General features: G+C 40.8%; 1 protein-coding gene and 1 long non-coding RNA gene across 3 annotated transcripts in view; one reads left to right on the forward strand and one right to left on the reverse strand.

The window, feature by feature from the left end:
* The window catches only part of LOC124115408 (dynein axonemal heavy chain 6-like), a 135847-nt gene extending 118988 nt beyond the window's left edge, over positions 1 to 16859 (forward strand). For both annotated transcript variants that reach the window (XM_048403119.1, XM_048403120.1), the window contains 11 exons: positions 508 to 718; positions 2039 to 2141; positions 2947 to 3174; positions 4513 to 4710; positions 5345 to 5538; positions 7304 to 7503; positions 8997 to 9208; positions 10807 to 11032; positions 12778 to 12932; positions 13859 to 14005; positions 16043 to 16859. In XM_048403119.1, the coding sequence (XP_048259076.1) occupies positions 508 to 718; positions 2039 to 2141; positions 2947 to 3174; positions 4513 to 4710; positions 5345 to 5538; positions 7304 to 7503; positions 8997 to 9208; positions 10807 to 11032; positions 12778 to 12932; positions 13859 to 14005; positions 16043 to 16267 (2099 nt within the window). In that variant the 3' untranslated portion in view covers positions 16268 to 16859. The remainder of the gene's footprint in view (positions 1 to 507; positions 719 to 2038; positions 2142 to 2946; positions 3175 to 4512; positions 4711 to 5344; positions 5539 to 7303; positions 7504 to 8996; positions 9209 to 10806; positions 11033 to 12777; positions 12933 to 13858; positions 14006 to 16042) is intronic.
* Positions 16860 to 19845: 2986 nt separating this feature from the next.
* Positions 19846 to 27039, reverse strand: LOC124115416. Its single transcript, XR_007223186.1, has 3 exons — positions 26921 to 27039; positions 22740 to 22818; positions 19846 to 21181 (listed from the first exon to the last, which is right to left on the reverse strand). It is a non-coding gene; the product is annotated as an uncharacterized LOC124115416 (long non-coding RNA).
* Positions 27040 to 27254: the final 215 nt, after the last annotated feature.

Genomic DNA, 27254 nt, shown 5'->3' on the forward strand with positions numbered 1-27254 from the left:
TTACCCGACCCTACCCGGATACCCACTGTAGGTTTCAAAGGCTGGGTACAAAATGTCTGATTGGGAATTGTTTTACTGCAGCCCTTTATCTTGACTCAAACATATACAAATCAAAAGAAATGTGTGCATCATCAGAAAGAAATGGGAACATTAGCGACTTGTAGTGTAACACTGAGCTATAGTGAGTTTTTGTCATTAAACAATATATCACGTTACTGACCACAGGTCCGGGTAGTAGGATCCACCTGACCCAAGTACCTGAGTTACCCATTCCAGTCCTAGTTGAAAGCATGTCATCTTAGCCTGATAGCATGATACGATGCTCATAATATCAGTCACTGTGTTTTCTGGTCTAGGCTCTAAAATTGACAGGCTACTGTCACATAGGCATATTGCCAAATGCTATGATAAACAGCAAACAAACAAATCGTTCATGCACATGCGCTTGTACAAATATTGTGTGAATCCTATCATGCTGATGAGGATGTAACTCCCTATATTCACAAGGATGCGACCCTGCCTCCCAGCTGCTGAGGTTTGCCAAGGAACTGAGGGGGAGCACCTTGCACCTGGACATGATCTCGCTGGGCCGAGGTCAGGGGCCCAAGGCAGAGGAGCTGATCTCCAAGGCCCAGATCCTCAAGGGCAGATGGGTGTTCCTGCAGAACTGTCACCTTGCAGCATCCTGGATGCCTAGACTGCAGGCTTTAGTGGAGAGGTGTGTACTTGTCTCAGCTCGGGGTGATAAGATGTTCAGTGTCGCATGGTTCTCATGTATTAATACTGTTAGTTTTGGTGTCTTTAGTTGCCATTTACGGTGCCATATTATGTTAGCAGAAAACATTTGCAGTTTTTTTCTGCTAACCTAATATTACATCATATAAGGCAACTAAAGAATCATAACGAATTTATTATGCCGAAAAGTTTACACTATGTGGTATCCATATCGCACATGTCATGTCAAAAGAAAACTTGACACTAAAAACCTTTGACATTAAGGGTCAAAGGGAGACTACTCTTCAAAACTTAGGGGCCAAACCTTGTTGATAATTTTAACTAAAATCTTTAACAATTAAGTCACAAACATGATCTAAAAAGAAATTAAAATGTCCTTGCACACAAAACAGTGTCGAACAATGAATTTCTGTACCAAAATTTTCATGTGAAATATGTGAGGTGGGTGTTGGAAAATCCAAGATGGCTGACACTGACGGTATACGGTCTCATATTAGGTCAGTCACAACCATCTTGGATTTTTACTGAAAGTATACAGCTCATATGGGGGTCAGTAGTTCTGCTCTCTGATTGGTTAATCTCACTTTGAGGCATAATTAAAAATATATATGTATAGGAGTGACATGTCAAGTAAGTATCCAAATTGATTTAAACTATTTTCTGCCAGTATGACCAAGAGGTCTCATGCCACCTTTATGATATGTGTTGACTTTTCATGTATTATATTGTGTGGGATATCACTACCTTTTAATAAACATATGTAGGAACATATTATATCATTAATACCTTAGTCTCAGCCATTTTTCTATTCTTATGGGAAGGAGCTTATACTTTATTCTGGGAAGTATATTTTGAATACGGCGCAATATGTATAGACTTCTTCTACTTCTTCTTCTTTCTCTTCTAATACTTCTTCCTCTTCTATATGGCTGAAATAATGCTGATGCGACGTTGAATTTTAACCCATTCAGTCACTCTTCTACACCTTCTTCCTCTTCCATTATTACTTCTACTTCTTCTTCTTCCATTATTACTTCTACTTCTTCTTCTTCCTCTTCTATGACTTCTTCCCCTTCTATGACTTGAGTCGCTATATAAGTGCAATAATCTTGGACGCGACGTTAAACCCAATTTCACCTCACCTCACCTATGACTTGACTTCTTCCTCTTCTATGACTTCTTCTTCTTCTGTGACTTCTTCCTCTACTATGACTTCTTTCTCTTCTATGACTTGACTTCTTCCTCTTCTATGACTTCTTCTTCCTCTTCTTATTAATTAAGTAAATATGTGTACTCATTTCAGGTTTAACCGTCCGAATGATGACATTGATCCACAGTTCCGGCTGTGGCTCAGTTCTAAGCCTGACCCTACTTTCCCCATCTCGATCCTGCAGACTGGGATGAAGGTACAGTACAAGCCTCTTGCTGCTTGCTGTATACAATGCCTTTTTCTCACTCGTTTTTACCCAACTGAAGGTCAAGTCTGGGAGCCAAAAAAAAAATTGTGGAAAGAAAAAAGTGATCTCTGTAAAATAAGATCGGTTGGAAGGAATATAAAAATTGAATGAAAGGAACTTAAAAATTGCTGTCTGTATCATTTCTTTAAATGAAAAAAACAAGGAATCTTTGCTTCCATGCATACAGGTATTCTTTAGTTGTTAAACAGTGCTGAAATTTGTTAACAAAATTTGCGAGAATAAACTAAGACTCATTAAAATAAAACTTAAAATTGGATATTTATGTGAAGTTTTGGGAAGACAGAATCATACACCCTGCCAAGAATCTTCATATCAATGGAGGGTCCGTGAAAATCTGGTTTAGAATGCGGCTTCAGCAACCCATGCTTGTCGTAAAGCGACTAAGGGGATCAGGTGGTCAGGCTTGCTGACTTGGTTGATACATGTCATCAATCCCAATGGCCTGGATCAATTTTCATGATGTCAATCACTGGATTGTCTGGTCCAGTCTCGATTATTTAGAGACTGACGCCATATAGCTGTATAGTCATATAGTGCTGTGTTAAACAACAAACAAACAAACACATCAATGGGGGTAATCTCTGAGAGTCTCTTCTTCAGCTTCCAAGCTGAAATAGATGCAGATGGAATTAAAGTTCCATTCTTGTAATACAAAGTACATGTTTTTTTTAGTGTAGGTCCTGTGACAACACGTTCAATACTGTACCAGTGTTTCTTGTTGTTTTGTGTTCAGATGACCGTTGAGTCCCCCCGAGGCTTGAAGGCCAACATGTTGAAGTCCTTCGGGAGTGGTGGTACTGGGGTGGTGACCGAGCAGCTGTACGAGGAAGGCTCCGCCCACTCCGCCTGGCACAAGCTGCTGTTTGGGCTGTGTCTCTTCAACAGTGTGATCCATGAGAGGAAGAAATACAGCACTCTCGGCTGGAACATTCCTTATGAGTTCAATGACTCAGATCTAGAGGTGGGTAGCATGTTCATTTGATATAAGGGTAACAGTATTTTTCAGGGCATTATCATTTGCAGAAGCCTGAAGTCTTCCATTAACTGCCCGACGTAGGAGGGCTGTTGAAAAGATCGAGGGCTCCTGCAAATGATAATGCCCTGAAAAATAGCGTTACCGTTATCATAGCTAAAATGGATGGAATTTGTTATCAAATAAAAAGAAACAACAATATCGATTTTGAAACATATACTGCAATCAACACGAATGTCACTGACCCACTTTTACAAATATGGAAACGTCATAGAACAAACCAGATGACGTCACTATTGAACGTGACGTCACCTATCCCTATCCTATGACATCACCTAACAATGATACGCCAATTGTTGCATACTTGTTACATATTTTTTAAGCTGCTCATTGCAACGCTATTCCAAAAATGGATTGGGTGATCAGATGTCTCCGCTTGCATAGTTGCATCCAGAGGTGGTGTCAAGGGGATCCGGACGGATATCGCCCTTTTCAAAACCAAATCCAAATGTAGTATATTGTAGGCAGCCAAATTGACTGAGAGAGGATTTTGATATTTGGGACCCCTCCCTTTTAAAATTACTAGATCCGCCCTTGACTTGTGACTGAGAAACCCTTATTTTTCTAAATTTCAAAAGAAAAGAATATGGGTAATATGTAGAATAACCTACTTGCAGCTCTAGATAAATAATGTTCAACATTCTAAGAGAGGCACATATGGCCCGATAATTTGTGTCCCTTAAGTGTGTCAGATTGCTATAGTTGCGGGATGGGATCTAAGAGAGTGAGTGAGTGAGTTGGGTTTAACGCCGCTTTTAACAGTATTTCAGTTATATCGCGGCGCGTCAGCTTAATGTGGGAGGTGAGCCCGAAGGGATGCAGGTCTCAGACGTTTACCACTTCGGTGAAACCCAAGAGCACGGGTATGGTGCTGACAAACCTAGAAACATAATCGGGGCGAACCGGGATTCAAACCCACAATCATAGGTTTCTGGCGTGCCCAAGGGACGCAACTCTGCACAGCGAATCGCGGCGCCTTAGACGACTGGGCCACCCGTGCCCCCGTTGGGATCTAAGACTCACCCTGATCATGCTGCTTGGATTGCATACCCATATTTGTCATTTTCACCAAAATGGTAATTGTCTATGACAATCATAACTTCGTGCTTTCCTCCCACATCAAGCTGACACTCAGTGCTATACAGTTAAAAGTGACTTTAAACCCAACTCACTAACTCACTAACGTACTAAGACCTAAGATTTTTTTGGAGTGCTCTAAACCCAAAAGATATGTCGTGGAAGGAATCATGATATGACTTGTTTCAGGTGGCAATCCTGAAGCTGCAGATGCTGTTGGAAGAAGCTGACAACATCCCCTGGGCAGCGTTGCTGTATCTCACAGGGGAGGTAACTTTTGGTGGTCGTGTGACAGATGACTGGGATCGCCGCTGTCTGCTGAGCATGCTGAAGAAGTTCTACTGCGTGGATGCGCTCAAGGACGACTACAGCTACTCAGCTAATGGGGTCAGTACTTGCTAAACAGATGCCAGAAATGCACATGATTAAGTTTGGATTTTGTTAGTCTAGAAATATAGATTTAGTGTGTGTGATGGCTCCATCCCATATATAAATAGTTACATACCATATTCGACGTAATAAGTTGCCCAGGGCGCTCTCAAAATTAGAAATAGGGGGCCCTTATTAGAATAAAATTTTGATGAAAAAAAAACAGAGTTGAAAGATTGTGAATTTCAAGGTTTATGCTGACAGCCTGAAATGATACAAAAGAAAAGTCTGTGCGTATTATACACAACAGATATATTTTTCCAGAATTTAATTGCCCATAATTAAGGGTGCCTATAACACACACGAGTGCGTTTTATACACGAATAAATAAGTCTTGTGTACATTGATCAATCGGAAGGGGTGCTAATTGGGATTGTTCACTAGCCAATATATTAGCAAATATCGCTGTGGGCGCTTATTAGAGCGGAATGCTGATTACGTCGAATACGGTAACAGTATTACATATACTCAAACATCCATCAAATATTTAAACAAAGTTTCTTTTTTTTCATAAACAGAAAGTTTATGTCACCAATCAAACTGTGTGAAGTGAGTGATGTATGTTTGTTTAACATAGAGCTATTGTATACAGGTGTACCACCCCGTGCCAGACAACAGCAGTGTGAGTGAGTTGCACGGCTTCGTGGAGAACTTCCCTGACTATGACTCCAGCGAGATGTTCGGGATGACGGAGAATGCTGAGAAAATATGTCGAGAGCATCAGGCAACGGACCTCGTGTCCACCCTGGTTGCTGTACAACCCAGGATATACGCTGGCTTCACAGGGTGAGATTCAGCAGCACTGTCAAACAGGTTGCTTAGGTGACAATTATTATTTTATTTTTTTGAGGGGGGGGGGGGGGTAGTTTTGACTGACAGGAGCCAAAAACCATGATAAGAAAATAAAGGAAAAAAAGTTGAATTTTGTTTGTCGGACTCATTCATCTTTGAATTGGCCCGTGAAGATCCGAGGTAGAACAGGTCTTCAGCAACCCATGCTTGCCGTAAAAGGCGACTATGCTTGTTGTAAGAGGCGACTAACGGGATTGGGTGGTCAGGCTCGCTAAAAAGCGAGACTTGGTTGATGCATGTCCTCGATCCCAATTGCATGGCTCGTGAAGATCCGAGGTAGAACAGGTCTTCAGCAACCCATGCTTGCCGTAAAAGGCGACTATGCTTGTTGTAAGAGGCGACTAACGGGATTGGGTGGTCAGGCTCGCTGACTTGGTTGATGCATGTCCTCGATCCCAATTGCATGGATCTATGCTCATGTTGTCAAACACTGGATTGTCTGGTCCAGACTCAATTACTTACAGACCGCTGTCATATAGCTGGAATATTGCTGAGTGCGGCGTTAAACAACAAACAAACATCTCTGAATTAATAAATAGAAACATACTAAAAAATCATACCAAATTAACTATTAGATTTTTGTAATAATTGATCAAAATATGTAGTCTGTGACAACTGCAATTCTCTTACAATGTCAACAAAACCACCTCATTCAATATCATTAAAGTCGGATCTTTCATGGATACAATCATTCGTGACCAACTCGTGTTATTCCGGGACCAGCCGAATAGCGACTCGTGCCCCTCTCGTAGCCATTTTTGCGACCGGGTTCCGTCTTAGCGCAAACGGGCAAACCTAAAACAATTGTCAACTCGTTGCGTAATGGTTCACATATATTTCCCATATATTATATATATTTCAGATGCAATTAAAAGCACATCGGGACATGCGGATTTATACAATATGATTGAACACATTTAACTGTGTCTTGGGTATATTTTTAGATGCAAGACATATGTAAAATCATAAATTGTTTCTGAGGGATTCTTTGATGAAGAACTTGAAATCATACGCGCATTCTGATTGGTTTGTCGTATTTTCGCACATAACATTCATCGATAGGGGGACGAGTCTTCTTGCAGGTTACGGAAAGGGGCGAGTGGTGACGAATGGGATACAATACCGGTCTGTGTGTAGTGTAGACCTGCAGACATCTCCATAAATCGCCACCGTTGAACTTGCTAATAAGCTAATCACTGTTGAGGCTTCTAAATTCTTGTTACAAGAGTGCAAAACATTCAACCCAGCATAGCTGATTCCTGTATCTTGAAAATGAAGTTAATCGGCCAGTTCCGAGTGAAAATAATATAGGCTGTGCCATTATTAAGTTGTGGATATTTTATCCACCCGTCATTTCTTAATGTTATGGATGAGGAGAAGGATCGTATGTATCTAAATAAAAGATCTAATTTTAGTGAGATTGTTGATTATAATGTGTTCACTGTCTCTTTTCTGTTGTAATAAATACCCTGAACCTCTTCACTACCATAGCTGCATTTTGAGTGACACAATGCTAAAAGTAGCCAACTTGCAAGTGCTTGAACAAGTCTGTGGAATTTACCGAGACGGGGATTGTAACGTCACTTCCTAAACAAGGCTGTGGTAGAAAGAAGGTCAAGGTTATTTATCGCCAGAGAAAGGAGACAATACACTGGATGTCCGAGGATGACCTCTGTCTAAGTGGTGTTGACTGTTGTAGAACCCAGAAAAGTAGTGATGACATCGTGCTGGACATCGCCTCGGACATCATGGAGAGACTCCAGCGGTCAGTAGAAGATGTGGAGGAGGAAGGGATGGCTCCCTCCACCGGCACAAGTCACAAGCTGCCCAAACTACAGCTGCAGTCACTGCTGAAGGAGATTGGAGATGCCAAGGCTAAAGACAGGGTCAATATGAATTGTAAGAAAGTCGCCTGTTCTTCTTGTAGTTATAGAGTAGAAGGATCACATCTTCACTGACAAATCCTGGTGCAATTCCATAAAGCACTTTATCATACCTCAATGTCAGAATGATGAGATCTGATTGGTCCATGTGATCTTGATAAAATACTGTGTAACGTGCCTTGAAGGGGGATAAATTTCTTAGGGGGGGAATAAATCTCTTATACCCCGCCATGTGCAATACAGGCTGCACGTGGATTTCTGAGAGGCAGAATAAATCCCTAATACCCGGCTTCTAAGCAAAAAGACTCACGCTTTTTCTGCGTCAATGGAAGTCAAGTGACATAAGTAAGATCAGCTCAATAGGTCAGATGTTTTCTATCAACTTTGAATTTGCTTGAATTCTTTTAAAGTGTCATATTAAAACATGTCGGTAAGATAAATTCATTGTAGCAGGATCACTCCGGGTACATGGGTTTTTTGCATACCTCGTTATGTTTTATACCACTCACCTCGGCTCGTGGTAAAAAAAACTAACGCAGGACGCATAAAACCCCATGAACCCCTCATGATCTTGCTACAACTTAAATCATGGGAGTTAAGTCAGAATCAAAATCCTTTGGACCATAACACCTACTCTAGTTGCCCCTAGTGGGAGACAAGGGGAGTGCAAGATAGTCTTTACAACTAGTTATGTCATCTTGTGCAATATACAGTCAAACCGCATTGTCTCAAAAAATAGTTCCACTTATCCAGGGTTAGACCAATCTCACTAAAACCAGATCATAGTTCTTGCTAAACAGAGATCTGAGGACATCCCATTAAGGGTCACGTCAGACCGACCTTGCACAAACTTTGACCGACCAATGGAATGACCAATCAGAAGGCAGCTTTCTCGTGCTTTATGGCACAAATTTCAAATTGGCGACTTCGCTTCGAAACATATTTTGACAAATTCTCGATTACAAATTTGAAACCTGAAAAAAAAACCATTCTGGAATGGCTAATAGATGGTCTAGATTGTAAGGATTCAGACTTAAGCCCGTAACTATCGTTCGGAATACCCCATGTTAAAGTTTTCGAGATTGCATGATTAGAAATCACATTCCGACTTTCACTTTCCTAATCTGTTAAGCGACGCACTGATTGGTCAGGTAAAAGATCGTTCTGACGTGACCCCTAATGGGATGTCTTCAGATCTTTGTTTAGCGGTAGAGAGAACTAAGGTCTGATTTTAATGAGATTGGGGTTAGACAACTCTGACTGGACCTTATTACCGTCTGACCCAGCAATCAGACAACAGAAAGGAAATGTACCTCATCGTAGACATTAGAGAAATGATATTTATCTTATAAGAAATATAAACAAGCATTTGTCTTATCTATGTTGATGCATTTATGCATGTATTAAGTAACTGATGTTTTAATGAAATGAAAATTGATGAAAATAATACTGACAACAGCAAATGCCTTATGCAAGTCACTACCTTACCCAGTGTTCCCTTGTCTTCAGCCTTAGAGATAGCGACACATGAGGTGATTGGAAACTCTGCCCTTATCACCGTGTTACGCCAGGAGATCGACCGCTTCAACAATCTGCTTCACGTCATCCATACATCCCTGGCAGCTTTGATTCTGGCCGTCAAAGGGGAGATAATTATGTCGGATATGCTGGAAGATGCTTACAAGGCTCTCCTCACTCAGACGATACCTCAGCAATGGAAGGTAACAAGAATAATCATAATCCTTATATTTGTCATGTATACTACTGAATAGAAATTATAGAAAACCCAAATTTGTTTTCATATTACTATAGCTAATCTGTCATGGCATCCAGTGTTTCTTGACTTCTTTTGAGTAGTACATATCAGTCTTACAGTAACTGATCATGCATATGTAGCAGGGCGTGGAGTCATCCCATAGATGACATCCTTACCTTGTCAGCTTGTTGACGGGGTTAATCTCTTTGGTCGTGTGGACAAGGCATCCGACCTCTGATCAGAAGGCCCGTGGTTCTAATCCCATCACGGGACTCGGAAATTTTATGGCCGCTACATTGGCGCCCAACGTCGGGCTGAGCACGTTCATATGAAATTTGAGCAAAATAAGCCTCAGTACCCTACTATGCGGCCCGGGACGTGCCTTCTGTTGACGGGGGAGTATGTAGCAGGACGTGGAGTCATCCCATAGATGACATCCTTACCTTGTCAGCTTGCTGACGGGGTTAACCTCTTTGGTCGTGTGGACAAGGCGTCCGACCATGATCAGAAGACCTGTGGTTTGAATTCCATCACGGGACTCGGAAATTTTATGGCTGCTACACATATTACACAGTAACAATGTCTCAATTAAACATTATTTTATTTACACTTATTATCAGAGCGCAGGGCACAGTCTCTTTTAAATTCATTTACTAAAACAGATGTATTTTTAATGTAGATGTATGATGAACTCTTGTTCTGAAGAGTCGTTTTGATTGGGTGTTGATTTCAAGCTCATGAGAGAATTTCTGTGATAAGATTGTGATGAGAGAGATGGAGTATTTGGGATAACGCTTTCTTAGTAAAGTTCAGATTCTTGTACTTTTTGGGGTTGAGTCCCATCCGAGAGGCTTAACCAAATATAACATTTGTTACATTTGACCACTTTCTAAATGGCATTGTGTTTTCATAGCTTTCAGCCATAGGAGCCATGCCACTTTACACTTGTCAGAGGGGTACACAAAATATGTGATCTAGACGACCTGTTGTCAGACATTTTTGCGGAAGCCTCAGTGGCTGAGTGGGTTAGTTCGCTGACTTTGTGTGCTGGCTATTAGGTGCCTCACTCTGGCGGTGTGGGTTCGAATCCCAGATGGGACTCAACCCAAAAAAGTACAAGAATCTGTACTTTACTAAGAAAGTGTTACCCAAATATAACATTTCTTACATTTGACCACTAAATGGCATTGTGTAATCAAGAGAGATGGAGGCGGTAACATCACTTCTCAAAAACGAAGCTATGGTGGAGAATGGGTTGTTATTTATAATAACAGAATGAAGATAATTAATAATACAACAGATAATTGAGGGCTCAGATGGTACACTGATGCCCTAGCTTGTTTACAATATATGTAGCATGGTAAACAGTTAACAAGTTCTGAATGTTCTTTGAGTTTGGTATTACAGAGTAAAACAAGAAGCTTATTTAAAAAAAAAGAGTGTTTTTTTTATAAAGAACAAAGCATATTGTATATCATCATCTATTAACCAGTGTATTAATTCCCCATTCTTTTGATAAATAACGTTTTAGAGCAGTACTCAAGTATCTTTCTGATTTCCCAGACTGCAGCCTACGAGTCCAGGAAGCCCCTCGCATCCTGGGTGACCGATCTGATTCTGAGGGTGGACTTCTTCTCCCAGTGGGCGGGGACCATCACAACATCCGTGGAGAAGAAGTTCAAGATCATGACACAGAACCGCTCCCAGGCCCAGTCCGAAACAGATCTGGGGGAGACCTTTCCCATGCAGCCTTGCAGCTTCTGGCTGTCCGGCTTCTTCTTCCCCCAAGGTAGACATAGTGTAGAGATATGACTCGATGTCTTGTCCACAACATTCAGCCTCACAGCTTCTGGCTGTCCGGCTTCTTCTTCCCCCAAGGTAGACATAGTGTAGAGATATGACTTGATGTCTTGTCCACAACATTCAGCCTCACAGCTTCTGTCTGTCCGGTTTCTTCCCCCAAGGTAGACATAGTGTAGAGATATGACTCGATGTCTTGTCCACAACATTCAGCCTCACAACTTCTGTCTGTCCGGCTTCTTCCCCCATGGTAGACATAGTGTAGAGATATGACTCGATGTCTTGTCCACAGCATTCAGCCTCACAGCTTCTGGCTGTCTGGCTTTTTCTCCCAAGGTAGACATAGTGTAGAGGTATAGCTTGATGTCTTGTCCACAACATTCAGCCTCACAGTTTCTGTCTGTCCGGCTTCTTCTTCCCCCAAGGTAGACATAGTGTAGAGATATGACTCGATGTCTTGTCCACAACATTCAGCCTCACAGCTTCTGTCTGTCCGGTTTCTTCCCCCAAGGTAGACATAGTGTAGAGATATGACTCGATGTCTTGTCCACAACATTCAGCCTCACAGCTTGTGGCTGTCCGGCTTCTTCCCCCAAGGTAGACATAGTGTAGAGATATGACTCGATGTCTTGTCCACAACATTCAGCCGCACAGCTTCTGGCTGTCCGGCTTCTTCTTTCCCCAAGGTAGACATAATGTCAACAAAATAGAGATATATTCATGTTGCTTCCCTTAATTATTATTGTCATTTGGAGCCTAACAACTAGGTCATGATAGACCTCTGTGTTTCTGTTTTAATGAGTGAGTTGGGTTTAATGTCACTCTGAATAGTATTTCATTTATATCACAGCATTTCAGATTGATGCTGGAAATAGAACAAAAGTGATGTTGGACATATTGATAATTTTGGCAATGATGCTGAATAGTTGCTCTGTGTCTGTAATAGGGCTGGGACGGGTAACTCGGGTACCCACAGAACAACCTGGACCCGTGGTTTGTCATGTGATATATTGTTTAATGACTAAAATGATCTTGAACTATATGGTCACACTACAAGTCACTAATGTTCGCATTTCCTTCTGACTATGCACCCAGACTTTTATATGTTTGAATAAAGATAAAACTTCAGTCAACGTCAGTGTATGCATGACCAGATCAATTTATACATGTATACATTTTGTTGAGGGCTACAGTCAAACTATTCCCAGTCGGACATTTTGTTTTTACAGGTAAAGTAGTGAATTTATTATAATCCATAAGGCTCTAACAGAGATATTGACTGCCTCTGTGGTCTAGTGGTAGAGCGTCCGCCTGGAGAGCGGAAAGTCTGGGGTTCGATCCCTGGCTGCGTCATACCAAATGACGTTAAAAGAATGTACTTGTTGTTACCCTGTCTGGCGCTCGGCACTAAGGGGCTAAAACAAGGACTGGTCAGCTCGGAGTCAGTATACTGTGTCTGAGTTGGGTATTCATGTTAAACTGCGGCATGGTATCTCAGTGAGCTAGCACTATAAATCGGCATCAGTCCGGACTAGTACAAGCAGCCACACAACACACACACATACATGCACGTCGCTATATAAGTGCAATAATCTTGGACGCGACGTTAAACCCCATTTCACCTCACCTCACCTTACCTCGTTTACTAGGTGGGTGGGTTTCCTGGTTAGTAAATTTAGACTCGTCCCAGCCCTAGTCTGTAAGGTTGTTAACATTGGCCTTCTGTGTGTCCAGGCTTCCTGACGGCAGTCCAGCAGAACCATGCCAGGAAGATGGGCATATCCGTGGACTCCCTGACATTCGACTACAGGGTCCTCTCCGAAGCTGTAGGGCAGGAGGATCCCAGCAAGCATCACCAGGTCCTGGACATCAAGGAGGCAGCATTCATGGTCAGCCTCCATCATCTGTAGTTGTCCTTGTATATCACTTCCACGGAGAGTCAACGTTCTCATGACAATGTTCTTAAAGCTAACTATCATTTATGAATGCACAATCAGTAAATCAGTCAGTGAGTTTATCAATATTCCAGTTACATCCCAATGTGTCAGCTTATTGTGGGAGGAAAGACCGAAGGGATGCAGGTCTTAGATGTTTACTGCTTTGGTGAAACTCAAGAACATTTGCATGGTGCTGACAAGCCTAGAAACATAATCAGGGCAAACCAGGATTCGAACCCACAATCATAGGTTTCTGGCAACTCAGCACAGCGAATCGTCTGTTTGTTTGTTTGTTTGCTATATTCCAGCTATATGATGGCTGTCTGTAAATAATCAATTCTGGACCTGACAATCCAGTGATTGACATTATGAGCATCGATCTACGCATTTGGGATACCATACATCAATCAAGTCAGCGAGTCTGACCACCCGATCCCGTTAGTCGCCTCTTACGACAGCATAGTCGCCTTTTATGACAAGCATGGGTTGCTGAAGACCTATTCTACCCCAGATCTTCACAAGTGGCCCCCGTGCCCCCTGTCCACAATCACTTTTGATCAAAATTAGAAATGTGTGTTCCTTGGAGCCATGTTCAGTTGATATGCATTTTCTGTTTTTCTTTCTCATTTTTGGATTCTGGGCCTACAGAACAAATTATAGGTTTGGCCCAAAGAATCGATTGGTCCTCTTGGGACTTGGTTTAGAATAGGTCCCCAGCACTCTAGAATGATAGTGTGCAACTTACCCCTAAGATATGCGACATTGTCCACAAAGTAAGTAATTATTACCAGCTGCTGATATGGCTTGAATTTTGAAGACATTGAACAACAAAAGAAGTTATCCTTGACAGTGGCTGATGTTTGTTATGTCATTAATAGGGACACCAGCCCCCAGATGATGGAGTCCTCATATTTGGACTGTTCTTGGATGGAGCCCGATGGGACAGCCTCACTCAGTCCCTACAAGACCTTCATCCCAGCCAGAAGTTCTGCCAGCTGCCGGAGATTCACTTCCTGCCAGTTCAGGTATTTCAATTACCAAGGTGTATTTAATTCAGCATAGAGTTGATTGACATTTACAAATGATTTACTTTAACCTATGCTGGAGATGTATTGAAAAGATGAGGTAGGGTAATGGTCCATCCTGGTTCACTGGAAATGTCCAACTTGGTTACATGAAACTCTGTAATACGTGTCTGAAGGTTATCAGACATCAGCAATAGAAACTAACAGGTTTAGTCCACAAGTCCTTATAATGATAACATATAGCAAAATCCTTAAAAATGGCAAATATCTACTAGTCCTTAGGATACCTTAATTATTGGGCAGTTTGGCAAGGACTACAGGACGCTGAGACATGGTGTAATAGCTGACAGCTAGCCTGTTTTCTTTCCTTTTTTGGAAATGTGACATTAACAAATACACAAGTATGGCTAAAATAGAAATGACCCAGGATGGTTTTTTTAACCATATGTTTGTTAATCTCTGTCTTCAACAGAAAGTCAGTTTGGTTTGAAGACTTGCTCTTTTTCAAATATCAGAAAAATGATATCTGATAGTCTCTAAGTTCAGCCATTTTGAAAACGTTTAGCCCTACCTATAGGTTGTTATAAGTGCAAGCATGCAAGCGTTGAAATGAGCAGAACATTATTGGTGCTATGCATGTGGTCCTGTGCACAGCAAACAGGTCACAAGTCACGTGAAGTTAAGTAACGTCAGTCGCGGAGAGTCCTTGGATGCGTGACCGTGTTTCGGCAGCTGGGCTCCTGAGAGCTTCTAAGGCTTCGGTAATGCCCCACAGTGAAGCACATGTAACACATAAGGTGTCTCCTTGGGCAAGTGACTTTGATGTGCCTCTGTTCACCCAGCAGTGAATGGGTACCCGGTAGGATGAGATGGCAATGTGGTTGTTAACCTTCTGGCACCTAACAGGCAGCTTGGGTTGTATACTCCCCAGGGAGCTGAGAATGGTTGTTGAGTGCACAAGGATCCATTGACCAGGGTAATAATGTTTAAGTGCTAAGCGCATGCTTATGCATTGAGTACAGTGCCATATAAATGGAGTAATACTATCATTATTCTCATTTGTCGGAACATTTGCAAGAACTTTCATAATGATTTCTAAAAGATTTGCCAATTTCTTACATTATGTAGATCCTGTGGACCACAAAGGACCCTTGTGGTACCCTGCCCTTGTATCCAAAGTGAGTGAGTGAGTTAGGTTTAACGCCGCTTTTAACAGTATTCCAGTTATATCACGGCGTGTCAGCTTAATGTGGGAGGAAAGCCCGAAGTGATGCAGGTCTCAGACATTTACCAGTTCGGTGAAACCCACGAGCACGGGTATGCTGCTGACAAACCTAGAAACATAATCGGGGCGAACCGGGATTCGAACCCACAATCATAGGTTTCTTGCGTGTCCAAGGGACGCAACTCTGCACAGCGAATCTTGGCACCTTTGACGACTGGGCCACCCGTGCCCCCTTGTATCCAAAGTATGCCAATACAACTGTGCCATTATAATAGATAAACAGGGATGATGTACAAGAATGATTGTGCCAGTTCCTGCACCTTCCTTGCATGGTGTGTAGGTGTTGGTGCTGGTCCACAACTTCTCTTGTGCTGTATCGATAACTGTTATGCAATTGAGCGATGATTTGTGTGTTATTCTTTCTAAAAGTCTCTTTTAGGATGTTGTTTGTTGTTAACGTTGCAATATTCCAGCTATATGATGGTGGTCTGTAAATAATTGTGTCTGGATCAGAAAATCCAGTGATTGACATTATGAGCATCAATCCACGTAATTGGGATACGATGACATGCGTCATCCAAGTCTGTGAGCCTGACCATCTGATCCTGTTAGTCACCTCTTATGACAAGCATAGTCGCCTTTTACGGCAAGCATGGGTTGCTGAAGACCCATCTACCCCGGGTTTTAGGATGTCAACATTCTAACAGGTGTATGTTATGGGTGTTGTTTGGGTATGTCTCAAACTAATGAACTTCTCCCTCTCTGACTCATCCACGCTTGTATTACCTGGATCATTGTTTGTTCTTCTCCAGTTACATCAGACTGCGTCTGCTGCGGAAGCTGCCATGAATTCAAGCCCTAAAGATGTGGTCAAGTCCTACGACTGCCCTCTCTACCGGACTTCAACCCGAGCAGGAACTCTCTCCTCCACCGGTCACTCCACCAACTTTGTGTCCTCCATTGACTTGCCAACATTACAAGAACCAGACTTCTGGGTGCTCCGTGGAGTGGCCATGCTGTGCCAACTTGATGACTGAGCCAAGGGATTAAACTTTAAGGACATGATGTAATGGACAATTGGTTTGGTTATTTACATGGAGGACAAAAGGAAATTTGTCAGCTGTGTAATGAGGTGGAAATATAATGTGTTGTCTGGAAAACACTTCAAGATGATCGTCCTGAAGGTCTTGTCATGGATCACCCCAGTTGGTGGGTCACTTGGATGACCACAAGGTCAATGGATTTGTTGAATTGGTCAACAATTATAATGTCCTTTGTTATCAATAATTTGTGACATTGTGCAAACAGTATATTTGGGTGCAGGCTAAAACGACACCTCAGAAAACTGCACCGCTTTTGGCAAAATGGCTACCAAGTGTCGGGCAAAAACGGCACCTCTATTTTTAATAACGCTAAGTATTATTTATGCTGTAGTAAGTATGCTTTATTCTTTTCACATATTCTTTTCTTATTTCTTACCACAAATATCACCTCTTCGATAATGAGATCTCTCCGTGGTCTAGTGGTAGAGCGTCCGCCCGAAGAGCGGAAGGTCAGGGGTTCGATCCCCGACCGTGTGATACCAAAAGACGTTAAAAGATGGTACTTGTTGTTACCCTGTCTGGCGCTCGGCATTAAGGGGCTAAAACAAGGACTGGTCGGATCGGAGTCAGTATACTGTGTCTGAGTGGGGTATTCATGTTAAACTGCGGCATGGTATCTCAGTGAGCTAGCACTATAAATCGGCATCATTCCGGACTAGTACAAGCAGCCACACAAACACACACACGTACATGCACGTCGCTATATAAGTGCAATAATCTTGGACGCGACGTTAAACCCCATTTCACCTCACCTATAATGTGATCCACACATCTTAAACAGCGGAAAGGGGAGACTTCTTCAGTCTGGCCAATTTCTCTATGAAAGGCTACAGAAAGTCTGGTACGACAAACACCATGGGTCACTGGTCATAGTTGTCACAATGTAAACTTGTTTTAAGGCGATTAACATTTCACAATTATTTGTGTTTGCAAGTGACCATGTGAGTTTAGTTTCATTTATTTCAGTAATAGTAGCCTTTTTTCGCTTTAGGCGAGGTGCCGTTTTCGCCAGTCGGTGCCATTTTCCCTCGGTGGCGTTTTGCTGAGGTGCCGTTTTAGCTATAATCCAAATATTTCTTGCAGTGTTAAGTAATATTCGCTCATTGACTGAGCTGAATATTAGTCATGGAAAAATATCCAATTGTCTCTGGTGGACAATTGTACCTTTTGATGGGTCCATCACTTCAGAGATTAATTTGAAATCATACAGAAGTGCAGAATTGATGTATACATACAAATACCTGTATGTAGTAGTGTCAAACATCTGTATGTATCAAAGAATTGACCTAACTGTCAAGCATTCTTCTTCAACAGTATTATTTTTCTGGTGATCAATTGTTATATTCACATATATACCTCTTTTGTCTCTTTCAAGAACATTCTGTTCAGAACTTGCAAAACTGAAGTCAGTGTTAACAAATATTTTGTCAGAGTGTGATAAAAATTGACTGAAATATTTGTGGTTGTTAAGAAAGCAAAACTGTGGTATTTATTCATCTAATCTTTATATGTACATATTTTTGGGTAGGATAAAAGTGATTTATTTAAACTGCTGATGTGACCAATTAATATCATTTTACACTGGTTAAACAGAACTTTTTCAATTGTTACCAGACTAAATACATGTATATTTAATTGTGTTTACACTTCTTGCTGTGATATCATTGTCTGTTTGTTACAAAGGTTGTCATTCCATTCTTTCATATCTTCAATTGGTTGTCTTGTTTCTTGAAGGCCTGATTATAACAATGTTGTGGTTCTGATGACACTTCATGGCAAAATCGGGTAGGCTTGGTTCCTTCTTAAAAAAACCTGTGTGCTTTTTGTCATGATCCGTAGTACCAGAAGAAATAATTCTAGTCGGTTAGGTGATTGGAATCACAGCGTTCTTTTTCAGCCTGAATATGATCATACCACAATGAAATATTGTCCAACGTATCAGCATTATTCTCAACTTCTTGCCAAAATTGTTTAGTGCAGGATAGTAATATTATGATTATATTAACTTGGTCCAGATCCAGAGTGATTGTTGATTTCAATGCAGGTGTAGTACAATCCATTGTTCATTGTGTTGATATTTGCTTTGTTCACCATGCGCAGGACTAGGTGCCTATTCAAAACAATTGGGGGTGTCGGGTAGCCTAGCCATTCAAGCGTCTGCTCGTCACGCCAAAGACCAGGGTTCGATTCCCGACATGGGTACAATGTGTGAAGCCCATTTCTGGTGTCCCCTGCGTGATATTGCTTGAATATTGCTAAAAGCGGCGTAAAACCATACTCACTCACTCACTCAAAACAATTGCCACATTTTTGGAATGGCAAGTGTTTACCAGCAACAAGTGCAGAATGGTCAGCTGCAAATTTGATATCGCCACATGTGTATTGTTGATTGTCATGCTTGAGGTAGGAGATGAAAATCCAATAATTAGATTTGGCCTGATGGTATTGGTAAACATCCTTGCAACACTTGATCTTCATATTTGATGGTGCACAGGTCCCCGATTGTCCAAGACCTACATTTAACAGTGTAGAGTTACTGCCCTTAGCAGATACAGGATCATGGGTTCAAATCCTAGATTTCCCTATTCATGATTATTGGTCTTAGTGGTAAATATCTACAGTGGACCTTAACAACTTGGATTACTTTGCTTGTCTCCCACATTAAGTATCACGCTGATATAACTGAAATATTGTTGGAAGCGGCTTTAAAGCCTACTCACACCCTCATCCGTTTCATATGTTTTGTTTTATGGTGTAAAAGAGATATTCCATCCAATATATCCGTCCTAACCTGTTACCAGTTTGCATTATCTAGAATCTTGTATTGTTATCATGTGTTTTTCCATGATAATAAAACCAATACATTCCTGTGTGTTTTATTGATTGTGTGTACAAACAAATTGATGCATGTTTCATAAAGTAAAACCAGAATTACATGTCATCAACACAAGAATATATGGTATTGGCATCGAAGAGCCTTCGACATTGACAAGACAAGTAAAGGTCCAGTGATGGTTGTCGACATTGACTGGGAGCATTTGGGGGCGGAAATTCTGAACCAGTTCTCTGTGCTTCAATTTTGATACAAACTGAATAAAGCTAACAGAATATGTAAACACAGTATACACAGAATAGATTTTGTCTGGTCAAGCAGACTTGGCTTCAGTACTAGTCTTAAAAAAAGACCCGAATTTTTATTGCTGATTTGAGATGGACTTCATTATGTGAGATAACATTGTGGACTGTTGTCCTTTGTCTGACATCCAGACTTCCTTCGTGGTCCAGTGGATAGAGTGTTTGCCCAGACTGACATCCGGACTGCCTTTGTGGTCCAGTGGATAGAGTGTTTGCCAAGAGTGGAAGGTCGGTGGTGCGATACCCGTATGCATCATACCAGCGTTAAAAAATGGTACTTGTAACTCTCTCACACACACACACACACACACACACACACACACACACACACGGGTGCATGCAGGTTGCTGTATAGCAATAATTTTTAATGCGACGTTAAACGCCATTTCACCTCAACCAACGTTATTGTTTTTTACATTTTCAACTACTACTCTGAAACCATATGGCCTACAGGGCTTAAACTAGCCATGGTTGATCCAAGCAATGGTGTCTTGAAATTTTTATTTGATTTTATACATGGGCAACAGCAATATTCAATTTTCCTTTTTACCTATTACCTGAATCAACATGAAACATTGATAAAAAAATTCACATATTTCTGAATGTGTCAAACCTGACTTTCACTGATACAGATCTCTGTCAAAGCCGGACCAGGGCAGTCAGGTAGCCTAGTGGTTAAAGCATTCGCTCATCACGCCGAAGACCGGGTTTGATTGCCGACATGCATGGGTACAAGGTGTGAAGCCCATTTCTGATATTGCTGGAATATTGCTAAAAGCGGCGTAAAACCATACTCACTCACTCACTCACTCACTCACTCAATAAAAGCCAGACCACATTTACGGCCTGAATTTATATTAATTAATTGATTAATTAATTACATAATAAAGTAAAACCTGTCTAATCCGGACTTTCTTAATTCTGGACACCAGGCTGAGGCTGTGTTGACAAAGGAACAGTGTGTCATGTAATCTGATCAAGATGAACTTTCCACACTTCAAAAAGCTGCTGTATATAATGGGGTATTGCTTTAACTTTGAAAAAACCCACAAGTTAAAAAGGAATGGATTGATTTTTAATGACATTTTGTAATGATACTTCTTTCAATAAATTTGTGAACATTTCATGTACAGAGGACTGATACTTGTATAATTTGAAATAAGTATCGCTTTTGGTGTTGCATGTTTAAAAGATTATATCAGGGGATGCTAACCACGTACCAAAAGGGACTAAACTTTCGGTCCCACGGAGTGGATGAGTGAGGTTTCACGCCGCTTTTAGCAATATTCCAGCAATATCACGGCGGGGGGACATCAGAAATGGGCTTCACACATTGTGCCCATGTGAATCGAACCCGGGCCTTTGGCGTGTAGAGCGAACGCTTTAACCACTAGGCTACTCGGCCGCTCCCTCGGTCTCACCAAAATCAGACTTGATATTCAACTGTATTTTTTTATTTTGACTTGTTCAATCCTGCAAATACTAAGCTATGGTGAGAAAACTTAGTTATAAAACTGAAATGGAATATACGAATGTCCCACAAAGCATACAATAACTATGGGATCACTCTGTATGTACACAATACATCAGCTTGATATATCAACTAAATGTTAGGTAGAGGAGCAGCCATCACCTTGCGTGTCACACCTGTAATTAAATGACGCTGTCCATTGTGACGAGGTAGATGTTGCCTCAAAGTAACAGCGCCGATATCTGGAACAAACCGTTAGGACATTGTGTTATTTCCATTCTCACCAATATTTTGGCCCACATTTTAATGTTTTCAACCTCGTTTTTGACTTTGAATGGTTGTCAAATATTTGTTGGTCGCTTACAACAATTACATACTGTACATATAACACAATGATTACTTGTAAACACACTTTTGAAAAAAGGTGTCGGCATTTCAGAGAAGTGAAGAGGAAGTAAGTAACCACAAAACATATTTGTAACAACAACAAATTTTTGTTGTTGACCAAGCTGTTTTTTGCAAACTTGTCTTAAGCCTTGGAACGATTTTGGGACTCGTACCCAAATGTTGGATAACCCCTACCCACTAATTAACTGGATGCATGACTCGTACCCTAAAAAACGAACCCGTACCAAAAGAAAATATAAATGATTTGAAACATTAATCGTTTGCATTCTACCTGCAGCAATGACCCAATGAAGATATATAAGCTTCTATATAAGTGTCTGTTCTTCCGTAACTGATTGAACATGCTTTCAACTAAGAATTTGTTTTGTGTTTCATACATCTTCCCGAGGCAAGGGAGATAACTGACTGTCAGTAAACACCCTTGCCTCGGGAAGATGGTATAATATAACAATTCATGAGTAGTCCAATCACCGACTGTGTAAACTTGTTACAACCGTCCGACTTCTAAGAAGTAAATAGTTTAGGTACGGTTAGGCCCGTGAAGATCCAGGTTAGAATTGGTCTTCAGCAACCCGTGATTGTCTTGAGAGACAGCTATGCTTGTCGTAAAGAGTCGACTAACAGAAGGTGGTCAGTCTCGCTGACTAGGTTGATGCATATCCCAATGACGAAGATCGATGCTCATGATGTCAATCACTGGATTGTCTGATCCAGACTCGATTATTTACAGACCGCCGTCATATAGCTGGACTATTGTAGAGTGGGGCGTTAAACAACAAAACAAACAAAACAAAGGCACGGCTTAGCCATTTTCATTGGGTACGAATCTCTGTGGACACAGATCGTCTAGTATCCTTAAGGCTCTCAGTGTCCATAACAACACATGTTAGTAAATCACTAAAAATGTTTATTTTCACTGACACAAAAGATCACCTGTGAAAAGTAATAAAACACTCTTTGTCCAATATGCCACAATTGTGCAACTTTAAAGAGGTTTTACAATAGTTTTTTTCATACTTCTGTCACAATACGATATATATCGCAATAATTAAAAAACGGTTTTCTCCATGTTCCATGTGGCCCCAAGATGTTGTCATCAAACTCGCATGACTGGTTAAATTAACCATGATGACCAGGCTATTGCGAAAGTTCGTAACTATTACTTGGAAATCTATACAGCCTTAACACATGAATAGATGCATGGGAAAGCGCATCGTGTAAATTTGCGATGGATACTGATGTCCCTACTAAATTATGTACCTTGGCTGTGCCAGGATCTATAGGAACTGATCTGAAAGGTCCAGATTTTCTCAGAAATCTTTGTCATCAAATACCGTGACCTCTTCCTCTACGAAGGAAAAGACAATTCGTTTTGGTACGTGACATGCTCACCTGTACTCTCAGGTAGGTAGCCCGGCCCTCAGTGACGCTACCCGAGGGCTGTTGTGACGTTTCTTCTGCTGGATCAAGTCTGGAGTAGAAAAAAATATTATACGAGTTTTATTTTTAATTGAATCACAGATACACCATTGTGGAATATAATAAATATTTAGACAAGCATATTGATTTCCTTTCACAATGTCGGTTGACTAATTTCCAGTAATGAAAAAGAGAAAGAGTAGGGAACTTAACCCTGATTTCCCCAAAACGTTTCCTTACAATCTTTTTTCTTTTATTTCACCGACATCCTGTACAATGTACTAATGTGTCAAGAGATCACTTTAAAAAAGGTGTCTTTTAATTTTAATTTTTATTCTTTTTTTCAGCTACCCACAATATCATCTAAGAAAATATAAACCGTAAACTAAATGAACAGCACAAGGCAAAATAAAATCGGTTGAAGGAAACATTTCAAGGACGACTTTTCGTTACTTTTCTTATTAATTTTGTTGAACTATTTTATGTCAGTACCATTTATGTGATTCAAGTATTATTTTTGGTATATTCAAGGATCACTTTAAGTAAACCTGCAGTCTTTTGTTTCAAATGTGTAAGCTAGTGAAGGATAGAGTAGCCTCCCTTTGCCCCATTAGCACTCAGAGGGGTATCTACAATAACTAGATTTCTATTTACATTGCCAGTACCGCACATGTCAGATCATGTCACAGCTAGCGGTCTATTTAAGTTTCTTCAGCGGTGGGATCCGGACAAACTTAAAAGGAAGGCGGAGGGGTATTCTGAAAATTCAAACGAATCTATATCGGCCATGAATAATAAGTATGACGAATGTAAACAAAAACGAACATTCATCGCTGGGTGGTAAGACCATTCCCTTGGGTTGCGTATGATGACACGGCCGAAGTCATGAAGTGCACCATCTGTTCCAAGTACCCAAACATACAAGCTTGCAATCGAATAAGAACTTGTATTGTTGGATGTTCAAATTTCAGAATTAATTATTTGAAAAGTCACAATTCATCAGATGTACACAAACATTTTAGTGAATTTATTGGTTTGATTTTGGGCAAGTACATTTTAAAATAGGGCAAGTAAGAATGTTGGTCATACTTGCCCTTGGTCAAGTAACATTTTTCATAAATTTTCAAGCCCTGCGCTTCATGTAGCTGGAATATTGCTGAGCGCGGCGTTAAACAAAAAAAACAAAACAAAGAACAAGATATAGATCTCTTCACATCGAAGTATGTCTCATCCTTTTATTTAACAAGGACAAAACCAACCGATCGTGTTGTCAGTTCCAGCATTTCTACACAATTCATATTTAACTGTTCCGTTCAAGATGTATAAGTTTTACCAGAAAATTTAATTGGATTAAAATGTACATGCGACAATCATAAGGGATGTACCAATACACATTGTTGTGATACAATACATATCTCGGAGCACTTTTAGAATACAGTACCACAACTTCTCATGAGGACGTTCTCTGCCGTTGGTCACGTGTCTCAAAGACAAGCAACCAGTTTTTGAGAGAATCCGTCGGACGCGAACTCGTTTTGTCTCTGTGTGTACATCTGACTGCACGTTGTAACGTTATGAGTGAGTGAGTGAGTATGGTTTTACGCCGCTTTTAGCAATATTCCAGCAATATCACGGTGGGGGACACCAGAAATGGGCTTCACACATTGTACCCATGTCGGGAATCGAACCCGGGTCTTCGGCGTGACGAGCGAACGCTTTAACCACTAGGCTACCCGACCGCCCCTGTAACGTTATGACAGGACAGGCGGACACTGTATACAAACGCGATGTCTCATAGGCTACAGTTAGAGTAGCTTCCCTTTGTGTAGGCAATTGTTGTTTTGCCTATATGTAGTTACGCCACGGTATAAGAAACAGGTTTCAGTCGGAACTACACTGACGGTTCACTGTCGGAAGACACATCACTTACCTTCCGAGCCTCTGACGTAATATTAATGTGCCCATTCCAGGAAAACTTGCAATGTTAAGGTAATGATTGTGAGAGATGGGAGTAGATTTCGAACCAAGAATTAAAGAATGACATAATATGATAAAGAGGTTGTCATGCTATTGTGTTTGGGATGGTAAATATCCTGTATTGGGAATAAATACTACCTATTTAGCTCGCAAATGCTCGCTAAATACAATGTATAACTTCTACATATCTACTTTGAGAGACTTTTAAATTGTAGAGATTATTATATGCTTAGTGTGCGGCTGTGCCATACATCGACGCTTACAAATAAATGGTAAAAACACAATTTTTCCATTGTCAGTTTCTCCAGATGCGCATTGGCCCCTAAACTGAAGGAAGTCGAGGTACACGATCAATAATTCAAGTGATACATAGTTGTAAACATACTGTAATATACAAAGAGACAAACCTAGGGTGGACAAAAACAAGCATAATCATTTCAAACATAAAACAATCGGTTAGCACAGCAACGAAAGACTGGGCCTGTTGTGCTTCTTCAATGTATACACCAATCACAGGTGGCAATAAGGATTCTTCTGGATATATTTACAGTGTATACAGGGTCAGCCCTGGCCACTGGTCCATAAGTCCGAGGCTAGCAAAAATCCAGAGGGACTAGTTGTTTTCTACCAAAATCTAATCATTTTGCAGAAACCACTAGCCTGAAATCAGCACCGGACTGGTTGGATAGGACCAATGGCGTCTACTCCTTGTAGTTTTACTTAGTTCAAAACGTATTGTAATATATTGTCAAAAAAAGACAAAGCAAGATTGAACAGAAACAAAGGTTTTATACAAAATAAAAATGTAAACACAGTTAACAAACAATCAAATGAACACCTAGCAACAACTGGACAAGACCTGCGAATGTATTTTTAATTGGTCGAAATAGTCTAATATTGTACTTAATATTTTAGAATAGACGCCATAAATGAGTTCACGGTGGGTTTATGTTGGACAATTATTAATAAACTATTCATCTAAAACATAGAAAAGAGTCCCTTGACGAAGTTTAACACCAACGAGTAGCATGATCCAATGAAAGACTGGGTCTGTGTTTCTTTAATGTCGCCCACATCAATCACAACATATGGCAATGGCGTTTCTTGCAAAACACTCGGGAATGGGGATACTATCGGGTCGCCTAGATCAATGTCTATGCATTGCAGTTGTGTTTGTACGGTCTTGTGTGTATCAGTCACAGCAGATGGCAGGAGGGATTGCACGGGGTCGCCCAGATCAATGTCCACACAGCGGAGGGGTGGGTTGGAGAGAGGGGGGTGGGTGACGGCATGGGGTGTCTGAGGGTCGTAGCTGAATCGAGCGGTAGTGGAGGGGTTCTATTAAAAAGGTAAAAGATAAAAGGGTGCAAATTGGTTGTTAGAATGGTGCATCAGAGAAAAGTAACGTGCATTGATTTATTAAATGATATAGACCTGAGAAAGAATGAACATAGTTCTGGGAAAGATTGAAAATTAAGCAATGATAAAGGGCATGCATGATTAGCTCTTTGAGTTTTTGGTTACAGTATGACATTAGGTTATAGACGAGTGTAAGGCTGTTAGCTTTTAGTAAGTGGTTAATTATGGTTAGGACTGGCATAGAGTATCAACAAACTAGTGAGGCATTGTTCACAGAAAACGCCCGACAGCTTGCAGACTGAAAACACTAAACACGAATGACCATGATGACCTACTGGAAGGGGGACGGGAGTGTCAGGGTGGGAGAGAGCCAGGCTGTGTCTCTGCATGTTGTTCAACTCATCCCGAGCTGTGAGTGTGAGGAACAAAAATAATGTGTAGACATGCGCACAAGACGTAGAGAAAGACCAAAAATCCTCGAACATTAACATAAGGTTATTATTTTTTTAATCAATCGGCGCCCTATACAGTTCGTCTTGTTTCTGTTGTCAACCTATGACAAAAGATATAAAATTGACAAAAATGAGTAAGTTTAGATCAAGGGGAATTGTGGAAATGAATAAAAGGGAATAGAACCAACATATCATGAAAGGTTGTGAACGAGCTCGAGATGGAACCAAGGATCACAAACACTGAGATTTATATTTCAACATAACTATAAAACTTCGGATAGAAGCTTTGGCGTTCTTACCAAAAGAAAATGAGAAAAAATAATCAAAATCAATCAAACCAAAATATATAAGGTGGTGATAAAGTACCTTGGTGATAAACACTGGCCACATTCGCAAACATGATGATAAAATGAGGCAGTAACGTGCCAGAGAATTCAAAACAGACTTTAGAGTGGATTTGTGACTGTGCACCAAAAATGGCGTCGTGACAACAGTTACTATGGCGACAAAGATCACGCGAGATCACGTCATTGGACCTAGTGTTGGGGAAGCGCGGTTCTTCAAAAGGTTTTCGGCTCTCACAAAACGTAAACGATTTTTCAAATCTTCTGAATGAACACATATATATTCTGGCAATCATTCATGGTTATTTTTGTGATAATCAAAAGCCCATTAATTGTATTTGAGAGGGTGTTTCTTT

Source organism: Haliotis rufescens, unplaced genomic scaffold (genome assembly GCF_023055435.1).
Source record: "Haliotis rufescens isolate VD_foot unplaced genomic scaffold, xgHalRufe1.0.p SCAF_3, whole genome shotgun sequence".
Lineage (NCBI taxonomy): Eukaryota > Metazoa > Mollusca > Gastropoda > Lepetellida > Haliotidae > Haliotis > Haliotis rufescens.